Raw genomic sequence first — 23,128 nt, 5'->3', positions numbered from 1 at the left:
GTTGGGACCCATGCTGTAAAACAGGGGTCCCCAATCCCCGGACCATGGATTGGTACTGATTTGTGGCCTGTTAGGAACCAGGTCACACAGCAAGAGGTGAGTGGTGGGTGAGCAAGTGAAGCTTCCTCTGTATTTACAGCCACTCCTCATCACTTGCATTACCGCCTGAGCTCCACCTCCTGTCAGATAAGCGGCGGCATTAGATTCTCATAGGAGAGTGAACCCTACTGTGAACTGTGCATGCAAGGGATCTATGTTGTGCGCTCCTTATGAGAATCTAATGTCTGATGATCTGAGGTGGAGCTGAGGCAGTGATGCTAGCTCTGGGGAGTGGCTGCAAATACAGATTATAATTAGCAGAGAGGTTTGACTGCACAGAGACCATAATAAATTAATTGCTTGCAGACTCATATCAAAACCCTATCAGTGAGTGGCAAGTGAAAACAAGCTCAGGGCTCCCACTGATTCTGCATTATCATGAGTTGTATAATTATTTCATTATATATTACAATGTAATAATAATAGAAATAAAGTGCACAATAAATGTACTGCACTTGCATCATCCAGAAACCATTCCCTCCCTGCCCCACCCTGGTCTGTGGAAAAATTGTCTTCCATGAAGCCAGTCCCTGGTGCCATAAAGATTGGGGACCGCTGCTATAAAAGGATTCCTGTTCTAAATGAACATTCCTTTTTACTGAACCATCAACTTCAACCCTCACCTCACCGCTCAAGATCACATATTACCCATTTCTATCTATCTTCCATTCACGTACTTTTTCTATCCCTTAAGTCCTCTTTGAACTATCAAGAACTGAAAAATTAGACATGCCGTTGCATATGTCTTTTTACATTCTTTTCAGTTTTTGAGTTTCATTCTTTGGAGTCAGAGTTTTGGTTGCTCCTTCAAAGTAAGTGCCTCATGCCTACAAGTGGTCTGGCCTTCCAGGTACAAATGGGAGAGTGGGGTATGAAACACATGTGAAACACTCAGACAAAGAATTCAACATGGAATCAAGCCACAACTCCTTTCTCTGCTCAGCATTTAAATGTAAAGAAATGTAGTAATTATTTCAGACCTTCCATTTTTACCCCTTTTATCCAAAAAGGTAGGAACTAGGATTTCATCCCACAACTATGTCCTTCTAGAATATTACTTCTCACTTGCATCACAGGCATCACCAGTGTCAGTTGGATCCCATAATTCCTACGGGTCCCTGGTAATTGTGCGTCTCCTTTGCTTTTCCAAATGAGGATTTTCATTACGGCCAGCCTTTCCCTTTCTCTGATTGACATTTGATGTTGAAAAAAAATAACATATCCAAGTCCTTGACCATGAAAAACCACATCAGGACTTCAGTATCATTCAGGAATCCTGAACTTTGAACTGCCTTCAATACGTAGATGAATTTTGGGTTGTCTCCCTTAGGAAAGGAATTTGCTCAACATGTAAGGAGACAGTGAAGTGAATATTCGATGAACAAAATGGCCACCTTGGCAGAGAAAATGTTGTATCTTCATCCAATCTTATTTTCCCCGGGGACTCACAACTGGCCTACATTCCAGTCCACAGTCATAGTTAGTTGACACCATGTGGTTGAATTCCAACTGATGGGATGTAGGAAGAAATAAAGCACTCCACTACTATATCTGGTCCATAAAACCCTCTGACAGAATCCTCCACGCTCTCATACTTCCTCTGACAGGTGAATGGCATAGATTCTAATAACCAGGTGCCAAGCAGAATCGTAAGTGAGCAGGTGCCTCAGTCCCTGAATAATTACATGGAGCAGAGCTTCTCAATCTCCACTCTCTTTAACCCACACTTACATTTGCATAATCAAGAATAATGTGATATCATATAACATGACAAGACATGACATCTCATCTAACATACCATAATGTAACATGACACGATATAATATAACCAAACGTCTGAGATTTGGGGGTTTCTTTGTCGTTGCGGCTTAGTGGTAATTTATCTGAGTAACCCAGAAGTAATCAGAGAGAGGATACATCTCTGAGGACCTGGTATTTGATCTGAAACCACCCCATGGTTTTAGAGAAAAGCAACCATTTAAATACCTGGGAACCAATCATTCCAGGTAGAGGGAACAACACACAAAAGCCAAAGTCTGGGAGGCTGTGTTTAAGAAACAGAAAGAAACTAGTCCATCTGGTTTCTAGTGAAGGAAGAGGAGAGGGGTAGGGGATGAAGTTGACGGGGTAGGTGGAGACCAGATCATGTAAGGCTCTGTGGGTGATTGTGAAGAGTCTACAGTCCACGACAATTGTGGTGGAACATCACTGGAAGACTTTAAGCAGGGAAAAGACATGACCCTATTATGATATATATGTTTCTAAAAGATAATTTGGGCTACTCTGGAAAATGGCTTAAGAGGGGAAGCAGAGACACTACATAGGAGAAATGTTCCAGGCAAGAGATATTAGGGACTTAACATAAGGCAATCGTAGTAGAAAGGGGAGAGTGAATATATTGCATGGAGTCATTTAATGAACCGAGTCCAGGGAAATCATATGGATTATACATTTATGTAATAACTATATGTAAAATATATGGAGCGATTAATACATTAACAAAACATATGGCTACTGAATTCTGATAAATGTTCAGGAAGCTTACAGATAGTCTGTAGCAAGCCCTCGTTTTAGAATTTTTAGACTTCTTAGTAGAGCTTTAGTAAAGCTAAAGTTCTCCGGAGAAACAGAAAATACAAAAAGCTGCTGGTTTACCCAGTGGACACCAGATGGCCCTAGTGGGATCTATTTCGCAGACCATGGATCACAGACAGAAGGAAGTCTGTACTTGGACAGACCCAGATCTCACAGAACACTCTGCAGTATGAAACACGTTTGCTGTTGTTTACTGAGAATGGAAAATAATCCTCAAAAACATTCTAAAAATAAACTTGTTCACAGCCTAAGATGCTGTGTTATAGGATGCTACAAAACTGGAATTAAATGAGATCTTCCTGAGGTAGGAAAGTATTCACTTTAGGATGAAGAATAGTCATGTGCATGTGTTAAAAACATGTAACCTCACTCTGGCTAGTCAGCTAGAAAGTTGTCTAGACCTCATTGCCCTCTTCTAGCATAGCTCCTGGACACTCCTCTTTGGAAACTCTATAGATAGTAAAGGGTGCAATGAAGAAAAAAAGTGTAAAACTAAGGCTTGCTGCTGACTATCTACAAGTGTGTTGAAAATTTTTTGTGAGATGTTCTTTTGCCAATTTATTCATTGGGCTATTCATTTTTCTTTATTGTCTTTTGAGAGTTCTTTGTATGTTCTGGATACAATTTCTTTATTAGATATGCGATGTACAAATATATTCTCCAAGGCTGGGACTTGTCTTTTCTTTCCTTCAACAGTGACTTTGGCAGAGAAAAATATTTTATCTTTAATAAAGTCCAATTCATCAATTTTTAATCTCGTGGATTATACTTTTTTGTTGTATCTAAGAACCCATCAACAAATCCAAAGGTATGAAAGCTTTCTTCTCTGTTTTATTCTAAAAGTTATATTGTTTTACATTTTATATTTAGTTCTATGATACTTTTTGAGTTACTTTTCGTGCAAGATGCAGGATCAGCATCAAAATTTACTTTTTACATATGGACTTACAATATTTCCACCATCATTTTTTGAAAAGAATATTCTTTCTCCATTGACTTGCCTTTGCATCTTTGTCAAAAAGTAGTTGACTATATTTGTGACAGTCTATTCTGGGTTTTCCCTTTTATTTCATTGATCTGTGTGTCTATACTGTCACCACTGCCATGCTGTCCTGATCTTAGAGGAAAAGCATTGAGTCTCTAACCATTAAGTATGATGTTAGCAGCACATTTTTCATATAAAAATTTTATTAAGTTAAGGAAGATCACTTCTATTTCTAGTTTTTCAAGATTATTTGTCATGAATGGGTGCTGAATTTCAGGGCCCTTTGTACTGATCTTCAGAGAGATTCTGCAATTTGCAACTCTTGCACTAATCCACTGCTCTTGTTGGAGGTTTGCTAGTGAGGAGGTGGAGCATGGGGCAGGGGGAGTTCTTTAAGCTTCTGATTAAGTCTCAGTCTTTCGGGGGTACAGTGTGCTTCTGTCGTGGGGGTCTTTACAGATGTCTCTGTCCCTCCCTAGAGTTTTTCCCATCTCCTACCATCTTTCTTGACTTTGATAACCCCAGCCTATTTCCCTGGAGCTCTCTCACCTGTTGGCTTCAGTTTTCTTATTCCTTAGATGACACAGGAAGACTGGAGTGAGGCTGGAGTGGGTAGACGTCCTTCCGCCAGATGGGATGAGGTTTCAGCACTGCTCTCTGTGAAGGCTTTCCTCCAGCCTCTGGCTTCCAGAGCTTCTGCCCCAGAACTTCACATCTTGCAACTCACTGGAGTTTCCTTCTCTCTACATTTTGGGGTGCTTGTATTGCTTTGCAGCCTCAGTTCTCTGATGTGTCCAGAAAACTCATTGATTGTCTGTTTGTCGAGATTTTTCTTCATTTAAGTACAGAAAGAGCTTTACATGTCAGAGCTGAAACAAAAAGTTGATTTTTTTATTACCTTGATGGGGATGCATTAAAAACAATTGAAACTTGTATGAATTGGTAGGAAGCCTTTCGTGTGCTTTCATAAGACCTTGATTTCAGACAGTGCATTTCATCTCATTGTCTCCTGAAACAATCAGGAATTAGTGACTTTATTATGTGATTCTCTCCCTCAGTGCAACCTGCTTCCCTTTCATTCCTGCAGACTCTGGGTTCCCTTTAAAATGTATTTCTTTCCCCCACCCTCCAGAGGTCAGGAATCATAAACAAAGTGTAGACTTTAACATGGCTGTGGGGCCCCAGAGGTGTTAACCCAGGGTTCAGAATGACCAGTGATGATGGACTGGAACTCTGACTAGCTTTATCTTTCTAGACATCAGCACACAGCATGCCCCTAGGAAGGCCATCTAAGTCTCTGGTGGCTCCTGGTTGCCAAGAGCATAGGAATTCATTTCGATCAGTACCAAGCTCCCTACATGCTTCCCTGGACAAGGAAATGACTAGCACTGTCTGCCTCTCCATGAATACCATATAAACTCTTCAGGGAATTCTACAACACAGACCTGGATTCATTTTGGTACCTAAGCCACATAGATGAAACTCAGACAGCCTTAAAAGGAGATGGCTCATCTATTTTTCTAGAATTATTTGAACACAGCTAGCACTTTCCTCAAACTGAGGTAGCTTTCTCTGAAACTACTATTAATTTTTGAATAATGCCTCCTCTCAAAGACTTCAAGTAAACCTTCCCTTAGGTATATCTATTTTTTGGGGGGTCATTTTTTAGGTGTTTTATTATTTTTTTAAAAAATTTCTCAGGCATACCCGTTGATGTCTCTCTCTCACTCTCTCTCTCTTTTTTTTTTTTTTTTTTTGGCCGTGCAGCATGTGGGATCTTAGTTCCCCCACCAGGGATCAAACCCGGGCCTAAGCAGTGAGAGTGCAGAGTCCTAACCACTGGACCACCAGGGAATTCCTTTAGGTATATCCTTTTTACAATGCCCCCAAACGACTAGGAAGTATGCATCAAATTAGAGACAAGTGAGGTTACACCCATCTTTTTGAAGTCATGGAAGAAGTGACAAATGTGATCCTAAGGCCAGCTGGCCCCAGTAGCCCTGGCCAGCTGCATAAACCTGATTCATTTGTCCTCAGCCCACTCATTTCCACAGATGGACTTCTTAAGGGATCCTGTGTGCAATCCGTAAACAAGCATATTGTGTACCAACCCCTAATCAACTAATGGAACAGCAAGGCAAATCAATGTTCTCAAGTTACCCTGCTCATTTATGGGTGTCCATCTCCAAAAAAAAAGAGCAAGCACTCACACCAACCTTGACCACTCAGTCTGCTCCAGACACACTTAAATTTGTTCTGTACCTAGTCCATGAATGCCTCTTCCTTATGACCTTGGCACTAGGCAATTCCTCTGCTTAGAATGTTATTGTCCCAGACTTTTATGTGGTCTGGCTACATTCTGCCTTTAAAATATCAACCTAAAAATGAATTTCTCAGAGTCCTTTTCTGATCACACTATCTACAGAGCCCCTTTATCTCCCTATAATTCATCTTGTTTTAGTTTCAACACAGTATTGTCACTACTGACATTTCCCCATTTGTCTGTGACTCACCTTTCTTCGCTATAATGTAAGCGCCATGATAATGGGGACTTTTATCTGTGTCTTCACTCTTTTGTTGCTTTGTCCAGAACTATGTGCACCCTAATAGTAGATGTTCCCCTTATCTAAGGGTAAGTGGTCAACCCATGAAGCAGAAACAAAAGAATCTTGACTGGCATCTCATCTGAATATAAGCTTTCTTTAACCACTATTGCCTTTGGCTATCTCTGTAAACTTACTGGTTAATATAGAAATAAATTAACTGAAATGTTGATATTCCTCTGCTGAACACTTCTGCCTAAGCCTGCAGCTGGGTAACAGGATGATGGCATGAAGTTGCAAATGTATGCTATCAGCCTACTTATTGCAGAGAAACCTCAAAAATGTATTGTAACAAGTGTAATGATAGTACCTAAGTCCCAGACTATAGAACTCACTGCCTTTACCACCACTATATTTGAGTATATTTTCAATTCTTATTTTTTTTAACATCTTTAATGGAGCATAATTACGTTACAATGGTGTGTTAGTTTCTGCTTTATAACAAAGTGAATCAACTATATATATATACATATATCCCCATATCTCCTCCCTCTTGCGTCTCCCTCTCACCCCCCCATCCCACCCTCTAGGTGGTCACAAAGCACAGAGCTGATCTCCCTGTGCTATGTGGCCACTTCCCACTAGCTATCTATTTTACATTTGGTGGTGTATATATGTCCAAGCCACTCTCTAACTTTGTCCCAGCTTACCCTTCCCCCTCCCCATGTCCTCAAGTCCATTCTCTATGTCTGCGTCTTTATTCCTGTCCTTCCCTTAGGTTCTTCAGAACCTTTTTTTTTTTTTTTTTTTTTTTAGATTCCATATATATGTGTTAGCATACAGTATTTGTTTTTCTCTTTCTGACTTCCTTCATTCTGTATGACAGACTCTAGGTCCATCCACCTCACTACAAATAACTCAATTTTGTTTCTTTTTATGGCTGAGTAATATTCCATTGTATATATGGGCCACATCATTTTTATCCATTCATCTTTTGATGGACACTTAGGCTTCTTCCATGTCCTGGCTATTGTAAATAGAGCTGCAATGAACATTGTGGTACATGACGCTTTTTGAATTATGGTTTTCTCAGGGTATATGCCCAGTAGTGGGATTGCTGGGTCATAGGGTAGTTCTAATTTGAGTTTTTTAAGGAACCTCCATACTGTTCTCCATAGTGGCTGTATCAATTTACATTCCCACCAACAGCAAGAGGGTTCCCTTTTCTCCACACCCTCCCCAGCATTTATTGTTTGTAGATTTTTTGATGGTGGCCATTCTGACTGGTGTGAGGTGATACCTCATTGTGGTTTTGATTTGCATTTCTCTAATGATTAGTGATGTTGAGCATCCTTTCATGTATTTGTTGGCAATCTGTATATCTTAGGAGAAATGTCTGTTTAGGTCTTCTGCCCATTTTTGGATTGGGTTGTTTGTTTTTTTGATATTGAGCTGCATGAGCTGCTTGTAAATTTTGGAGATTAATCCTTTATCAGTTGCTTCATTTGCAAATATTTTCTCCCATTTTGAGGGTTGTCTTTTCGTCTTGTTTATGGTTTCCTTTGTTGTGCAAAAGCTTTTAAGTTTCATTAGGTCCAATTTGTTTATTTTTGTTTTTATTTCCATTTCTCTAGGAGCTGGGTCAAAAAGGATCTTGCTGTGATTTATGTCATAGAGTGTTCTGTCTATGTTTTCCTCTAAGAGTTTTATAGTGTCTGGCTTTACATTTAGGTCTTTAATCTATTTTGAGTTTATTTTTGTGTATGGTGTTAGGGAGTGTTCTAATTTCATTCTTTTACATGTAGCTGTCCAGTTTTCCCAGCACCACTTATTGAAGAGGCTGTCTTTCCTCCATTGTATATTCTTACCTCCTTTATCAAAAGTAAGGTGACCATATGTGCTTGGGTTTATCTCTGGGCTTTCTATTCTGTTCCATTGATCTGTATTTCTTTTTTTTTGTACCAGTACTACACTGTCTTGATTACTGTAGCTTTGTAGTATAGTCTGAAGTCAGGGAGCCTGATTCCTCCAGCTCTGTTTTTCTTTCTCAAGATTGCTTTGGCTATTTGGGGTCTTTTGTTTTTCCATAAAAATTGTGAAATTTTTTGTTCTGGTTCTGTTTCAATTCTTATTTTATCCTTAACAATTTCAACTCTTCTGGGTAAATATGCTAATATCTTCTTTTTAATTGTAGAAATTCATAAGAGGGTGAAAATGAGCCACACACTGGGTAAAAGAGAGCGAGAGCTCAGAGACCAGGGCCAAGTGCCCTGCTTGGCGTTTGGAAGGCAGAAATAGGGAAACCTTTGACATACTTGGAATTTCAGGCATCAGTCATAGGCTGGAGTCCATGCTGGACTTTGCCCTTGACTCTGAGGTAGGGGATGGTGCTGACCCTGGGTTCTCCCAAAGGAGAAACAATGACACCTATTCTTGGATCATCTTAAGGTATAGGCTGGTATCTTCTCTTTGGAAGCTCCACTGGATGTTATGCTTATGTGCAGCAGAATTCCCTCCATCCTGAAGCAAGACTATATTAGAAACTAATTTCTTCTAAAATCGATGGTTTCATTAGCGAATTCTGTTTAAAGAAGATTTAACACCAATTTTATACAATCACTTCCAAAAAGCTAAAGAGGAAAGAATGTTTTATGAAATTGGTAATGCCCTGGTACCAAAATCATACAAACAGAGTACCCCCTCCCCCATACCTCCCAAAAAAAGAAAGAAAAAAAAGAAAGAAAAGAATGGAAAACTACAGACCAACATCCCTCGTGAACATGGATGTAAAAATCCTAACAAAATATTGGTAAATAAAATTCAGCAAAAGTGGGGTTTATTCCAAGAATGCAAGGTTGCTTTAATATTCAAAAATAAATTAATGTTATCCATCCTGTTAATAGGTTAAATAGCAAAAATCACATGATCAAATAAATCAATGCAGAAAAAACATTCAACAAAATGTTTAACACCCATTTATGATAAAATCCCTAAGAAAAATAAGAATAGAAGGGAACTTCCTCAACTTGATAAAACACATCAGGTAACCTACAGGTGACATTGTACTTAAATGGTGAAAGATTTTTTTACCCCAACATCAAAACAAACAAGGATATCTGCTTTCACCACTCCAGTCCAATATATTATGTGAAGCCCAGCACAAGACAGTAAAAGGAAACAAAAGGTATACAGATAGAAAGGAAGAAATAAAATTGTCCCTACTTGCAGATGATGCAATGGACTACATAGGAAATCCTAAGGACTCAAACTCTCAGAACTAACATGGGAGTTCAGCAAGCTGCAGGCTACAAGGCCAACATACAAATCTCTATACACCAGCATTGAACACATGGAAGCTGAAATGTAAATGTAATATAATTTGTAATCACTCGTGAAGAATGAGATGCTTAGGTATAAATCTAACAAACATATCCAGGACTTGTACACTGAAAAATACAAAATGCTGATGAAAGACATCAAAGAAGATCCAAATAAATGGAGAGATATACTGTGTTTATGGATTGGAAGACTCAACATAGTAAAAAATGTCAATTCTCCCCAACTTCATATATAAGTTTAACTAAATTTCTTTTAAAAATCCCAGCAAAATTTTTTATAGACAATCTTATTTTTAAATTGACAATCTTATTTTAAAGTTGATATTGAAAGTCAAAGAATCTAGAATAGCTAAAAATAATTTTGAAAGAGAAGAATAATGTGAGAAGAATCACTCTACTTTATTTCAAGTCTTATATAGCCACAGTAATCAAGGTGGTGTAGTTATCACTGGAGAGATAGATTCACAAATCAATGAGACAGGACTAGCCCACACAAGCAGAGCTAAACTATTTTTTGACAAATGTGCAAAAGCAATTAGATGTTGAAAGCATAGTCTTTTCAATAAATGTTACTGGAACAACTGGACATCCATAGGCCACAAAAAAAAAAAAAAAAAAGGAAAAAGAATATGGAAAAGAAAAAGGATCTCGGCCTAAATGTCATACTTTATATGCAATCAACTCAAAATGGATCATAGATTTAAATATAAGATATAAAGCTATTAAACTTATAGAAGAAAACAGAAGAAAATCTTTAGGACCTACAGTCTGATAAAAAATACTTATGTATGAAATCATGATACATAGAAGAAAAAAATCAGTAAATTGAACTTCATCAAAATTTAAAACTTTTTCTGTGTGAAAGGCCCTGTTACAAGGATAAAAAACAAAACTACGGACTGGGAAAAAACACTTGCAAATTGCATATATAATAAATAACTCAAATCTAGATTACATAAAGAACACCCCAAATCCAATATTATAAAACAAATAAAAATTTATTTAGAAAAGGGGCAAAGGAGATGAACAGACATTTCACCAAAGAGGGTATACAAATGACAAAAAAGCTCATGGAAAGATGTTCAACTCTTCTAGTCACGAGTGAAATACAAATTAAGACCACAGTGAGGTATTAGGACACACCTACTAGGACAGCTACATTTTTTTTACTGACTACACCAACTGTTGGTGAGGATATGAAATAACTGGATCTCTCTTACACTGCTGGTGGGAATGTAAAATGTTACAACCACTCTGGAAAGTAGTTTGGTAGTTTCTTTAAAAAAGTAACCATTCATGTACCATACCACCCAGAGATTACACCCAGGGGCATTTATCCCAGAAAAATGAAAATTTATGTCCATACAAAATTTATGTCCATCCCATGCGCAGGGATGTTCATAGCAGCTTTGTAGGAGATCAAAGCTGGAAACAACCAAAACATCCTTCACAGGTAAATGTTTTTGCAACACTGAAAACGAATGAACTATGTACTGATACACATAACAACTTGGATGGATAACAAGGGCGTTATAGTGAGTGGAAAAATTGCCACTCAAAGGTAGACTCCATTTATATAACATTCTCAAACTGACAAAATTACAGAGATGAAGAACAGGGCAATGATTGCCAGGGGTTAGGGATGTGGGGGAAGTGATGCACATGACTATAAAGATCAGCATGAGAGAAATCTTTGTAGTGGTGGAACAGTTCTGCATGTTGATTGAGGTGACGTTTACAGAGTCCACAGTTTTTTGTGATAAAATATCATTGAACTATACATATACATAGTACCAGTGTCAATGTCTTTGATATTGTACTACCGCTATATAAGATGTAAACATCGGGGGAAATTAGATGAAAGATGCAGAAGACTGTCCTGTACAATCTTTGCAACTTCCTATGAATCAATAATTATTTCAAAACAAAATGTTTTTAAGTATGTCTTGTAGAAGCCAAGAAAACCAGCACTCAAATCCCACAGCTTTGTGGTCCCAGCTGGCTCTGTTTCAGGGAAGAGTCTGAGTCACTAGAAAGCACACCCCAGGAAGGCTACCAGATAGGAAATGCTTCTGTGGTTATTGCTGGTTGATTGGACAACCTCAATCCCTCTATTAACCTTCTGAGAACCTGAAGCTGAAGTTACTCCAAACAAGTGAGGGCAAAGAAAGCCAGTTGCTGGGAAATGGATTGGCAGTTCGCAGAGTGAAGTCATTTGTACTGAGAAGGCATCTCTCTGAGACCCCAGGAGGATTCCTGAAGTGCCACCAAGCAAAATAGGAGAAAACTGAGAATGAAGGAGGCTCCCCATATAGACTTCATCTCTTAAAACAAAAAGGAGCCAGAGTAACTTTCAGAATCTAAAAGGATTAGGGGATCAGACCAGTGGGCTAGTAGTGTTATAAATCTCTCCATGGGATTCACAATAGGACCCTTTGAACAATTTGGAAGAATGACATTGCTTGCACTATAGCTTGTGCTCTAAAGATGGATTGCTAGGCTTCCTTTCCCAGAGATTCTCTCCATAGAAGCCAGATCTACTATCCTGCCTGTCTTTCTTGTGCCCACAGGACTTTCTGGGTTGGAAACAAAAGAAAACAGGAAGTTTGTGATCTAAATGTCAGTGGCTTCTTTCATTTTTTTAAAAAAATATTTTATATTGGCATATAATTGATTAACAATGTTGTTAGTTACAGGTGTACAGCAAAGTGATTCAGTTATACATATACATGTATATATTCTTTTTCAAACTCTTTTCCCATTTAGGTTGTTACAGAGTATTGAGCAGAGTTCCCCGTACTATACAGTAGGGCTTCTCTCTTTCTCTCTCTCTCTCTCTTTTTTTTTTTTTTTTTTTGATATACCAGTGTACTCATTTATTGGTACCAAAAAACGTGCCCACTCACTGGAATTTGTGGTGCACCCATGGGATTAGTTACCATTCACTGCTTTCCACTAACTGGTGGCCAGTCCCCCACACAAGGGATGAAGGAAGGATGGGCTGTGCAGAAGCTTCAGTTGAAGCCTCTTGTCAGAGAAGTCCCACCTCATGTTGTCCTCATCATGGCCTTCCATTTTTGCCTTCTGAGTCTGTGCTGAATCACAGGAGACTTTAGACAGGTTGTCTTGTTTAGGTCCATGCCCACCTTTGTCTTTATGAAATATGTGGCATTTTCATCTCATACATACGCACGTTTGAATCTTCAATAACTGGAGAATTTTCTCCAGGTACTTCTGGTTCTTGCTGGTTTGGTAACATTACTTCTGCTAACTTTGTTCATTCCCAGTAATTCTCTCTCTCTCTCTCTCACACACACACACACACACACACACACACATTCTCTTTAAGACCCATTCTTGTTGATGCTCCTGGGTGTTCCCTACAGAATCCTAGGAGTTCCCCTAACTTCCCAGTAGAGGGACCCCTGGTCTAATTCGTAAATCCTAATTTAGGCTAACCCACATCTAACCTGATGCTCCTTGACCCTCAGGGTGAGGAAAGTGAGCTGCATCTAACTCTGAGATAAACTGAGCGCCATCAACTGTTTTAAACAGGGTGAAACGTTATGCTCTGGGCAGCCGACATAACAGTTTGCGTGAGAAGCAATACTGAAGGTAGACACCATGTCAAAGGCAGCTGCCAAGTCCAAGCAAGAAACAGTGGCTGCAGGGATGGAGAGAGGGTGAACACTCACCGTGCCATGTGGCAAACCTGGCAGGCCTGGATGACTGATCAAATGTGGGGCAGTGTCCACATGTTAGGCTCTGGTTAGGTGCCTATGTCCTTTCCAGTATCATGACAGTAGCTGAGAAGATGCCGCACATTGTGGGTGTGTCTGTAACTCTAAGGGTAAATTATTAATGTGCTAGGTGCCCAGCAGAAGCCACAGGGACCCTGGAGAGAGGACTCTGTCCATTACAGCCACAGTGATTAATTCTTGTCTGCTGACAATGTTGCTTTATGTACTGCTTTGACAGGCAACCAGCCTTTGTCTCTATGGCTCTTGGGAGGAATGATTTATAGTAATACAGTATTATTCTAAAATTTAGATCATCATTTCTAGGTAAGCATCCTAAGATATTACCTTGCTTATAACTTAACATCCTGTACAACCATGCACTGGATTCCATCACTTCGGGAAACATTTTAAATTTCTCTTCTTTAGGAGTCTACAGCATAATCTGAAATGGCTGAGATCATTCCACAGCTTTGATGGGAACCTGCTAGCACCCACTTTCAAATTTTTCTGACACAGATTTCATCTCTCTGCTCTGCTGCATACAATTTTGTGCTGGAGAAAACTGTATGTGGTTTTCTGAGGAAGCCTTTGGTCTTTTCAGCAGAAAGCTCACTGGACCAGCTTGATGCTAGTATGTTTGTATGGGGGTGGTGAGCAGCTGTACATATCTTAATGTCTCCTCCACTTTCCTAAACAGTTTTCCTTGTGAAAAAGCTTTTGCCCCCACTACAGATTATTTCCATTCAATATATTCCTATATGAAGAATTTCTAGGTAAGATAGTGTTAATATTTTTAAATCTCTTGGAGATGCAGTTGACTGAATTTATTTCAGGGTAATTTGTAGTAATTTATAGTTTCATCAGCTGTATAAACTGGGTGCCAGTTTCATGATAACATTATTTGCATTGGATATTCCATGGGCTTTTATTTCATTCTATGCTAATTTAATAAATGAAAGCTGGAATACTGGTCTAATATTTATAATAGGTAATATTGTCCCCATGTATTAGTGAGGTGAAACAGTTTACAATGTCATTTTCCATTTGTATTTCTTTTGTTTTTTGTCACCTGATATCTTTTGCCCATTTAGTTTATAGAGGTTTTAGGTTTTCTTCATTTTACAATAAAAATCTTCATACTAAATTTATCTACATTTTAGAACTTTGAAATAATGGGTCTTGAATTTTCTCTCATTGCTTCTTACCCTGTAGTTTCCCATTTTCCTGGATTTTTGTTTTCTGCCTTTTGATTTCATAATGTCAGCTGTTCTTTCTTAAACGTTTCAGTTGAATATTTGGCCAATTTTGTTTGTTTTTAGTTACAATTGTATTATTATTGTAACTTATCTTTAATTACATTTTAACTCTATTCAGGTCTTAAGCCCTTGGCATTGCTTAAATTAGGTATTTGCTTTATATCCGATGATGGGATAAATGAGATTAAGGATTGTCAATGGGAAGTGAGCCTTTCTGCCCTGAAGTAAAGCCACACCTTAAGCATGGCACCAAAGTCACATGATGCTACTTTTCAAATTTTGCTCCACAAAAAGCGACTTGCTCAAGTCCATGAGAGAATGATTTGGAGAAAACTATAAAAACAATTATAAATAAACTAAAAACAAATAAGAAATACTAGACCTATGTGTCACTTTTCTGGTCCAGCAAAGCCTCTTTGGGGGATAGTTCTCAGTTGGGACAGTGCTGTTGCCTTCAATGGGCATTTGCTGTTGTCAAAATAACTAGAGACTGATTGGGGCAGTAGCCCAATACTCTCTGAACCACGGAGCTTACAAGAAACTTCTTCAGAATTTCTGGAACACCTGGCCACTTGGACAACTTGCCAAAGATCCCCTGTAGCCAGGCAGGTCCCAGGGTGGGGGCAGTCGGGGAATGGACTCTCCATCTTATGAGTTCATCTCCTCCTCTAGAAACTCAGCTTCCTAAATGCAACTGGATTGGACATGGAGAGGAGGTTTCACCTTGCCCTATGACATAAGAGAAAAGAAGGAACGTTTGGGCCCAAATGCAAGCAGAATTATGGGCAAGGGTTATGCAGCAAGTACTAGCCTAAACCCAGGTATTTGGGGTGTGAGTTTCTTCACGGCGGCAGGGGCTGCACTGAGCCACTGCAGGAGCGACAGAACTGTGGCAGGCCACTAGGTGGCAGACGAATACCACTTTTGCCGTTTACCTCCTCTCTGGCACTTCATCTTCACCAAGAGAAGGGGGGTTTAGGGGTAGGGTTCTGTATCCTTCTAGGACAGTAGAGATGGCAGCAGCGCTGATGGTCCCCATCCACGTGAAGACAGTGGTACCTTCAGGAAAGTCGTTTTGCACACACCAGCCTGGTCAGGTGTGCATGAATATCTTTCTCCGAAACTCTCCCGTCCACATCCACCCCCTCCCACACCAGGCCCTGTACCCAAGGGCTGACTAAGGCTATTTAGCACATCAGACGTTGCCAGCTGATTTCCCCTGTATGTTACAACTGATGCCCCCTCCCAGGAGCTTCAGCTAGACCTCCGTGTTGTCCCCCTCCTTCCCCCCGACCGCCTGCAATCTGCAGGATCCCCAGTTCAATGAAGCCTGGTATTTCCTTTTCCCTGTTATAAACCTGGATGTTTTGCAGGGAGTGTGTTTCAATGCCCATGCCAATGTGTTGATGAAACCCACATTTCTTGAGCTGCTGGACACCCACTACTCACCACATGACTGACCAATGCCCCTTTGGCCAATTCATCCCTGTGGCTAACGAACTTGGTACTTGTGGTACTGCAGCAGATGGTCCTCACTTCTCACATAACCTTAAGAAAATTTTCTGCTCCAAATTACAACATTATTGTCTTGGCACTGACATGTCCCATTTAATTATTCTACTTGAGCCTTAGACACTCACCTACAAAATGGGAATAATGCCTATTTGAAGGATTATTGTGAGGAATCAAGAGGATTAAAAACCTCCTCTTGATTCAGCCTTGCTGACTTGACAAGTTTTACATTTGCTTTAATCTTACGTTTCACCACCCATTGCAATCACTGCCTAATTATAATGCATGTAGCACTGTCTTTGAAAAGCAGTTTTGTCACCGTGGTTTCTACTATCACTGGTAGTTGTCATGATGTTTAGCTGTATTTGGAGAGTACGGTAAAACTTGGCTCCCGCTATCTAGAATAAAAATTAGAATAAAGACAAACACTTCCATGTTATGCTGAAATTATATTTATATATAGATATAGATATAGATATTTACTTTTCTGCAGACAGCTTTTACTGATGAGTCATTTTAACGTTCAAAGAACAGCCTATTTTGATGCTACATAATCTGTACCAGAATGAGATGGATAGCTTCTCAAATTCATTTCACAAAGCCAGCACAACTCCGATAGCAAAACATAACAATTATAACACAAAACAGAGAATCACAGATCTCACTTAAAAATACAAATGCCAAAATACCAAATAGAACAGTAGCCAGTTGAAATCAACACCACATGAAAATGTACAAAGCTTTGGCAGATATGAAAGCAAATTGAAATTCAAACTTACACACAGAGAACTGGAACATAAACACCAGAAACAAAACGTCCCCCCCACCCCACCCTGTCAGTGGCCTCAGGCCGGGGACCCAAAGGAACAATGAGATATCGGCTAAACCACATTAGCGGGGAGGGGGGCTGCTGGTGGGGTCATCCGCTTTATCATCGGGGCCGGGCTCATCCTCATCCAAATCTTCAGACTCACACTCTGCCAGCGCTTCATAGTACTGGTATGGCCAGCACCGTGGGTCTTTCTTATAGAGCTTGGCCAGAAACTTCAGGACAAGCATCTTGCTGGTTTCGAGGAATGCTCGGGGGCCCCAGAGGAACTCATATTCTGCTGGCTCAGTAAAAGGGATTTGCCTGTACTCTAGGTACTTCTCCCTTACAAACACTTCGGTGATGAGCTTCCTTGTATTTCCGAAGAGACCATGTGTCTCCCGGACATCCAGCCCTAACTTGTACAGAAAAGTAAAGATCAGGTCCTCCCTGACACAATTGCCTTTCATAAAGATGAGGCTCAGAACCACCATCAGGAGTCCTAACTTGGGCCTATCTAAATAGGATGACGCTGCTTCACCCTTCCGACCCTTGTTGATGAGAATATAAGAGTGGTTTTGGGGATCAATTTCCTTCAATTGATAACCAAAGACACACTCCAGCTTGTGGCTGGCACGGCTGATGATTTCTAAGCACTCATCTTTATATTCACGGATGATGAATTTCACCATCTCTGAGCGCTTGATGGGCACCTTGGCTTGATCCTTGACCAAGAGGAACTGCACCAGTGCGTTTGCTCTCTCATCCAAGGGAGACAGTGGCTGAGTCTCCAGCTTGGGGTCATCTTGGGTTGCACCAAATCCCTGAGCAAGATTAGGGAGCTCAGAGATGATCAAGGACGGAGGGCTAACTGGGCTTTCCCAGAGACCCAGGGCCCTTGAGGTGCTCGGGCCTTCCCAGGCACTCAGGGCCCAAGAAGTGCTGGGTCCTTCCCAGCCACTCAGGATCCGGGAGGTACTCGGGCCCTCCCAGCCACTCAGGCCATGGGAGGTGCTCAGGCCCTCCCAGTCACACAGGACCTGGATAGGGGTTTGAACCTCCCAGTCATTGAAGTCCACACTTTCCCAGGGCCTGGGGGCCTGCCAGGTGCACATGCTCAGCATCTGGCCCCTGCCATCCTCCTCTTCAGTATTCAGATGCTTCTTCTTCCGGGTAGCCTTGCCCGAACGACGCGGAGGCTCAGCGGAGGTCTTCGAGGCCTCTTGAGTGGTGGCCATTGCCTTGGGAGCAGCTGCCGTCGCCATCAGGATGCTGGGCCCTGCCTTGGATGCCTTCGAGGCATTCACATTGGGCTGTGGAACCCATGGGACTGCAGGCAAGGCCTCAATGCAGGCAAATGGATCCTGCAGAGCAAGTGGCAGTGACTTTGGGGTCTCTGAGGTGGCAGACGGGCCCTTGAAGGCATTAGAAGAGGCAGGCTGGAACTGGGAGGTAGATGGAAAGACCCTTGGGGTGGCAGTAAAGGTCTCGGATGTGGCAGGCAAGTTTTTCCAGGGAGTTGGTAGGTGTGCTCCAGCAGTTGGCATTGCCCTGGGAGCACAAAAAGTGCCACCGAAGATCATCCGGTCCTTTGAAGGAGCCTTGCGTTCCTTTGAAGAGGTCCTACGTTCTTTTGAAGAGGTCCTTCGGTCTATAGAGGAGGCCCTGGATTCTCCTGATGGAGTCATCAATGATTTAGCAGAGCCCATGGGAAAATTTGCCCCCGTTAAGGGGGCTCCGGGCTGGCCCTGCAAGGCTGAGGGGGGGCCCTGCCAGGAGGGCTGGAGTTGCATGGCTGGCAGCTCTGCCTGCGAGCCCGAGGGCTGGGCCTGCTGGGTGGGTAGCTGGATTTGCAGGGCCTTTTGGGAGGCGGGGGCCCCGTGAAAGGGCTGCTCCAGTTGAACCAGTGGTGGGCCCTGCCTCTGGGCCTCCTGGGTGGGCAGGGCCTGCCAGAATTGCCCGGGGGCCTTTGGAGCCTGCCAGGCCAGACTGGCCTGGGCTTGCTGAACTTCCTGGAATTCCATTGAGGTTGGCATCTCGTGTGGCACCGGAGCTTGGCCTTTCGGGGCCTGCCAGATGATGGGTGGGCAGTGTACAGCCTGCGGGGCTGACAGTGCGGCTGGCAGAGGGGCTGGCATCACGGCCGGTGGCACCTGCGGAACAGCGGGAGGTGCGGTGGGCATCTGCGGTGCTGGAGGGGCCGTCGGCACCTGTGGGGCCGCCCGAATTGGTGGAGCCGCCCTCAACTGCGGGGTGGGCAGCCGAGCCTGCGGGGCCTGCCGCAGAGGTGGTGGGGGTGGCAGGGCCTGCCAGAGAGGCGGCGGGGTGGCCAGGACCTGCGGGGCAGGTCGGATGGGTGGCGGTGCCTGGCGGATCAGTGGAGGTGCCTGGCGGATTGGGGGTGGGGCCTGGCGCACTGGCGGGGGGCCAGGGCGGATGGGCGGTGGGCCCGGTCGGATGGGTGGTGGCCCCGGGCGCACAGGTAGAGGTGCCTGCCAGGCAATCGTTGGAGCAGGCCAGGTGACCTGTGTGGTCTGCCAGCCCAGGGGCGTGGTTGGCCAGCCTTGCGGTGGGGCCTGCCATCCCGGCGAGGTGGCCTGCCAGCCTGGGGGTGTGGCCAGCTGCGCTGGCGGGGCCTGTGGACCCTGGGGAACCTGCGGAGGAGCCCTTATAACCTGTGACTGGATCTGCAGGATCAGAGGCTGAGCCTGGGGGGCCCAGGAAGCCATAGGCTGCGCAGGTGGGGCCGGCGCAGGTGGCTGCACCATCGGGGCTCCTGTAGCTGGAGGCTGGGTGATCGGAGCTCTTGAGCCTGCAGGATGGATCATCAGGACTCCAGGACCTGGAGGCTTGGCCATCGGGGTTCCTGGAGGCGGAGGCTGGGCCATCAAGGGTGCCGTGGGTGGAGGCTGGGCTATCGGGGCTCCTGGAGCAGGAGGCTGGACCATCAGGACTCCCGGAGTCAGAGGCTGGGGAATCAGCACTCCTGGAGCTGGAGGCTGAGCCATAGGGGTCCCCGGAGGGGGAGGATGGGCCATCGGTGTCCCCGGAGGGGGAGGGTGAGCCATCGGTGTCCCCGGAGGGGGAGGATGCGCCATGGGGGTCCCCGGAGGGGGAGGATGCGCCATTGGGGTCCCCGGAGGGGGAGGATGCACCATTGGGGTCCCAGGAGGGGGAGGATGTGCCATCGGGGTCCCCGGAGGGGGAGGATGCGCCATCGGGGTCCCAGGAGGGGGAGGATGCGCCATTGGGGCTCCGGGAGCCGAAGGATGCATCATCAGGACTCCCGGAGTTGGAGGCTGGGCCATCGGGGCTCCCGGAGGGGGAGGATGGATCATCAGGACTCCCGGAGTTGGAGGCTTGCCCATCGGGCCTCCCAGAGGGGGAGCCTGGACCATCGGGCCCCCTAGGGCCGGAGGTTGGGCCATGGGAGCCACTGGGGCAGGCGGCTGGCCCTGCGGGGCCTCCCAAGCAGGCTGAGGTGCCTGCCAAGCGGCCAATGAAGCCTGCAAATCAATCGGAGGTGGATCCCAGGGGACTGGCGGAGCCCGAGAGGAGGCGGGCGGAGCCCGCATCAGAACCGTAGGGCGGCTATAGACCGGAGGCTTAGGGGCCTCCGCCGGGGGACTCGAATCACCCAAATTCTTACTTAGCTGCGACATGTCCTTTTGCTCTGACAGCTGGTGAGCCTTTTCCTCCGACAGCTGCTGGGCCTTTTCCTCCAGAGAGAAGAGAATGCCTACGTGGCTGCTGAGAGGATTCCTCCCTGCTGACTGGTGAATAGGAAGTGAGTGCCCTTAGCTCTGCAGCTTTCCGCAGTAAGGAGGAGGGGGGAAGGGGGCTCAATCCCGCCCCTTCTCCGCCCCCGACCACCACAAGTGGATAGTGCATAGGGGCGTCTACCAGAAATCCTGGCTGACACAAGATCCCTCCTCACTCTGTCCAGTCCCCAAATGCAGCCTCGTCAGACTCCCCATGGATGAGTTTTCACAGGGGAGTGACAGGAACAGATTTATGTTTTAGAAATCACTCTACTGCATTATAGAGTTGGGAACAGACCACTGGGAACATGGAAGGTATCCATGAAGGGGGAGATGGTGTGGTCTGAGCTCAGATACAGCAAAACCAGAGCTGGAGGAAGGGAAATATATATATATATATATATATATATATATATATATATATATATATATATACACACACACACACATATATATATATTTCAAGAGTGATAGTAGGCAGCTATTATAATTTAATGTAAGTGTGAAAGAGACGGAGAAGTCTGTCCTGGGAAAGTGGGAAATTGCTGGTGTAGATGATTTTCTTAGGGACACAGTAGAGGCTGGTAGGAAGAGAGATTGATGGGTATTGGATAGGACACGGTGATTTACAATGCTGTGGACCTGCCAAAGAGAGATACCCTGCAGACACTCCTGTATATTGGCTTGGGATTCAGAAGATAAGTGAGCTGGGAGTCCAGATACTCTTCATGGAAATAGAGCTGTTGCAGGGATTGTGGATGCAGAAGAAGAGTGTTTAGGGTGAAACTCCTATGATAGGTCTTTCTTGGAGGATACAGGCATTTTCAGACCCAGGCAGAGAAAAAAGATGGCAAAGAATAGAGAAGGAAAGAGATCCTGGAAATTGAGATGTTCCAGACATCCATGAGAGGAAGGATTTTTAGTATGGGGGATAATTCCCATGGAATAACTGGGATGAAAGAACAAGGTAAGTTTCCTGTTGCTTTTTTATCAGTTGCAGAGCAAGAAAGAAATGGTAACGACAACCAAAAAAATGCATTAAAAAGTAATAAAATGGGCGAATGAATAGATAGATCCATGGTTCATATACAGGAAAAACAGATGAAGAGTAACACACAGAATTGGGGGGAAATCTACTCAGCCAAATTAGTTTAAAAATTAGGCAAACAATGTATTAACAGATAAAACAGAAGACATCAAATGTATTGAGTAACACTATACTACTTCATGATGAAAGGAAATGACAGTCTCAGCTCTAGTTGGGTAGTTTTCTGGAAATATACAAAATACTAAATATCAAAGATGTTTAGTTTAGAAGAGACTATTTGCAGCCTAGGGCAAGAGTCTGGAGTGACGAAAAAACCATGAAAGGTGCCACAAGGGGGCAGACGAGAATGATGAAGGCTACACCCCACTCCTCCTGCAGTACCCTCAAATTTGATAATTTATGAATCCCAGTGAAGGCATATACACACTCCCAAGTTTACTATTGCCTTAAATAATGAAATAATAATTTGGGAGTGAGGTTTCAGTAGTTTTTATGGCAATTGAAGGGATGAGAAATGAGTTGTTATCCCCCAGGAACATCTTCTTTTCAGAGGCCAGCAGCTCTTCCCTGGTGGTTGATGATGTGTCATGCCTATATAACCCCAGAAAGATGCTTCTACAGAATGGATATGCCATGTCTCATGGTTTCAGATCCCTCCTGTGGGTTAATAATAGTCAGTCCATATAAGAGTTCTCAGTTTGATGGGGTTTAGAACTAACGACATCATGGGCGCCAACTCTGGACCCATAACCCTCATGTTCCCCTATTACCAACACTGTCACATAACAGTTGCTGGCTGTGGATGGCTTTGGGAAAATCAGTTTATTTTTCAGCCTATGACATTTCTACCTTCAATAAAGCACACTTTTTCCTCCTCTAATTCCAATATACAAATTCATCAGAGATCAAGTTCTCCCACTAACCATTTGTTTTTCAGGATTATGGCAGATTTAACTTTTGGTCCACCATGCTGTGGGTCATCCCACACAGTAAATGGTTACCAGCAGGGCTCAGTTGTTCTCACGGAGGTTGGAGCTTAATGAATAGCACTGCCACACAACGTCAATTCCCACCAAATCCATTATGTCAAAGGAGGCCCAGTTTATGCCCACGGATGATACAGGAGCCAAAAGCAAATTATCAGGAGTTATGAAGAGGCGGGCAATGTAGGTGTCATTATAAGTGGAAGGTAGTCAAGGTAGCACCTTTGCAACTCTTTGGTTAACATTATTGAACTATCTGAGAAAAATTGGGGTATGAGTATTCAGTGGTTCTGCTGGGTCCAGTAATGGTGGGTGAATTGGGTTTATTCTTCCCTGGAAAATACATCCGCTTGTTTTAGACAATCAGTGCTCTCAGACTCAGGACACTTGATGACCTAGCTACCCACAAATTTCCTATTTCCAATGTCAGTAACACCTGAGGAACCGAGTGACATATAGC

General features: G+C 43.4%; 1 protein-coding gene across 1 annotated transcript; it reads right to left on the bottom strand.

Moving 5' to 3' along the window:
• Positions 1–16,777: 16,777 nt before the first annotated feature.
• On the bottom strand, positions 16,778–20,558 carry MAGEL2 (MAGE family member L2). The gene has a single exon (XM_059915419.1). It carries the CDS (start codon positions 20,536–20,538, stop codon positions 16,960–16,962), a length of 3,579 nt encoding a protein of 1,192 aa, XP_059771402.1. The 5' UTR covers positions 20,539–20,558; the 3' UTR covers positions 16,778–16,959.
• Between the last annotated feature and the right edge of the window lie 2,570 nt (positions 20,559–23,128).

This window comes from Balaenoptera ricei, chromosome 2 (assembly GCF_028023285.1).
Source record: "Balaenoptera ricei isolate mBalRic1 chromosome 2, mBalRic1.hap2, whole genome shotgun sequence".
NCBI lineage: Eukaryota > Metazoa > Chordata > Mammalia > Artiodactyla > Balaenopteridae > Balaenoptera > Balaenoptera ricei.
The sequence above is the reverse complement of the archived record's forward strand: the minus strand, read 5'-3'. Positions and strand labels throughout refer to the sequence as shown.

Coding starts and splice junctions, on each gene's coding strand:
- MAGEL2 (XM_059915419.1), bottom strand. CDS start 20,538: ATGTCGCAGCTAAGTAAGAATTTGGGTGATTCGAGTCCCCCGGCGGAG.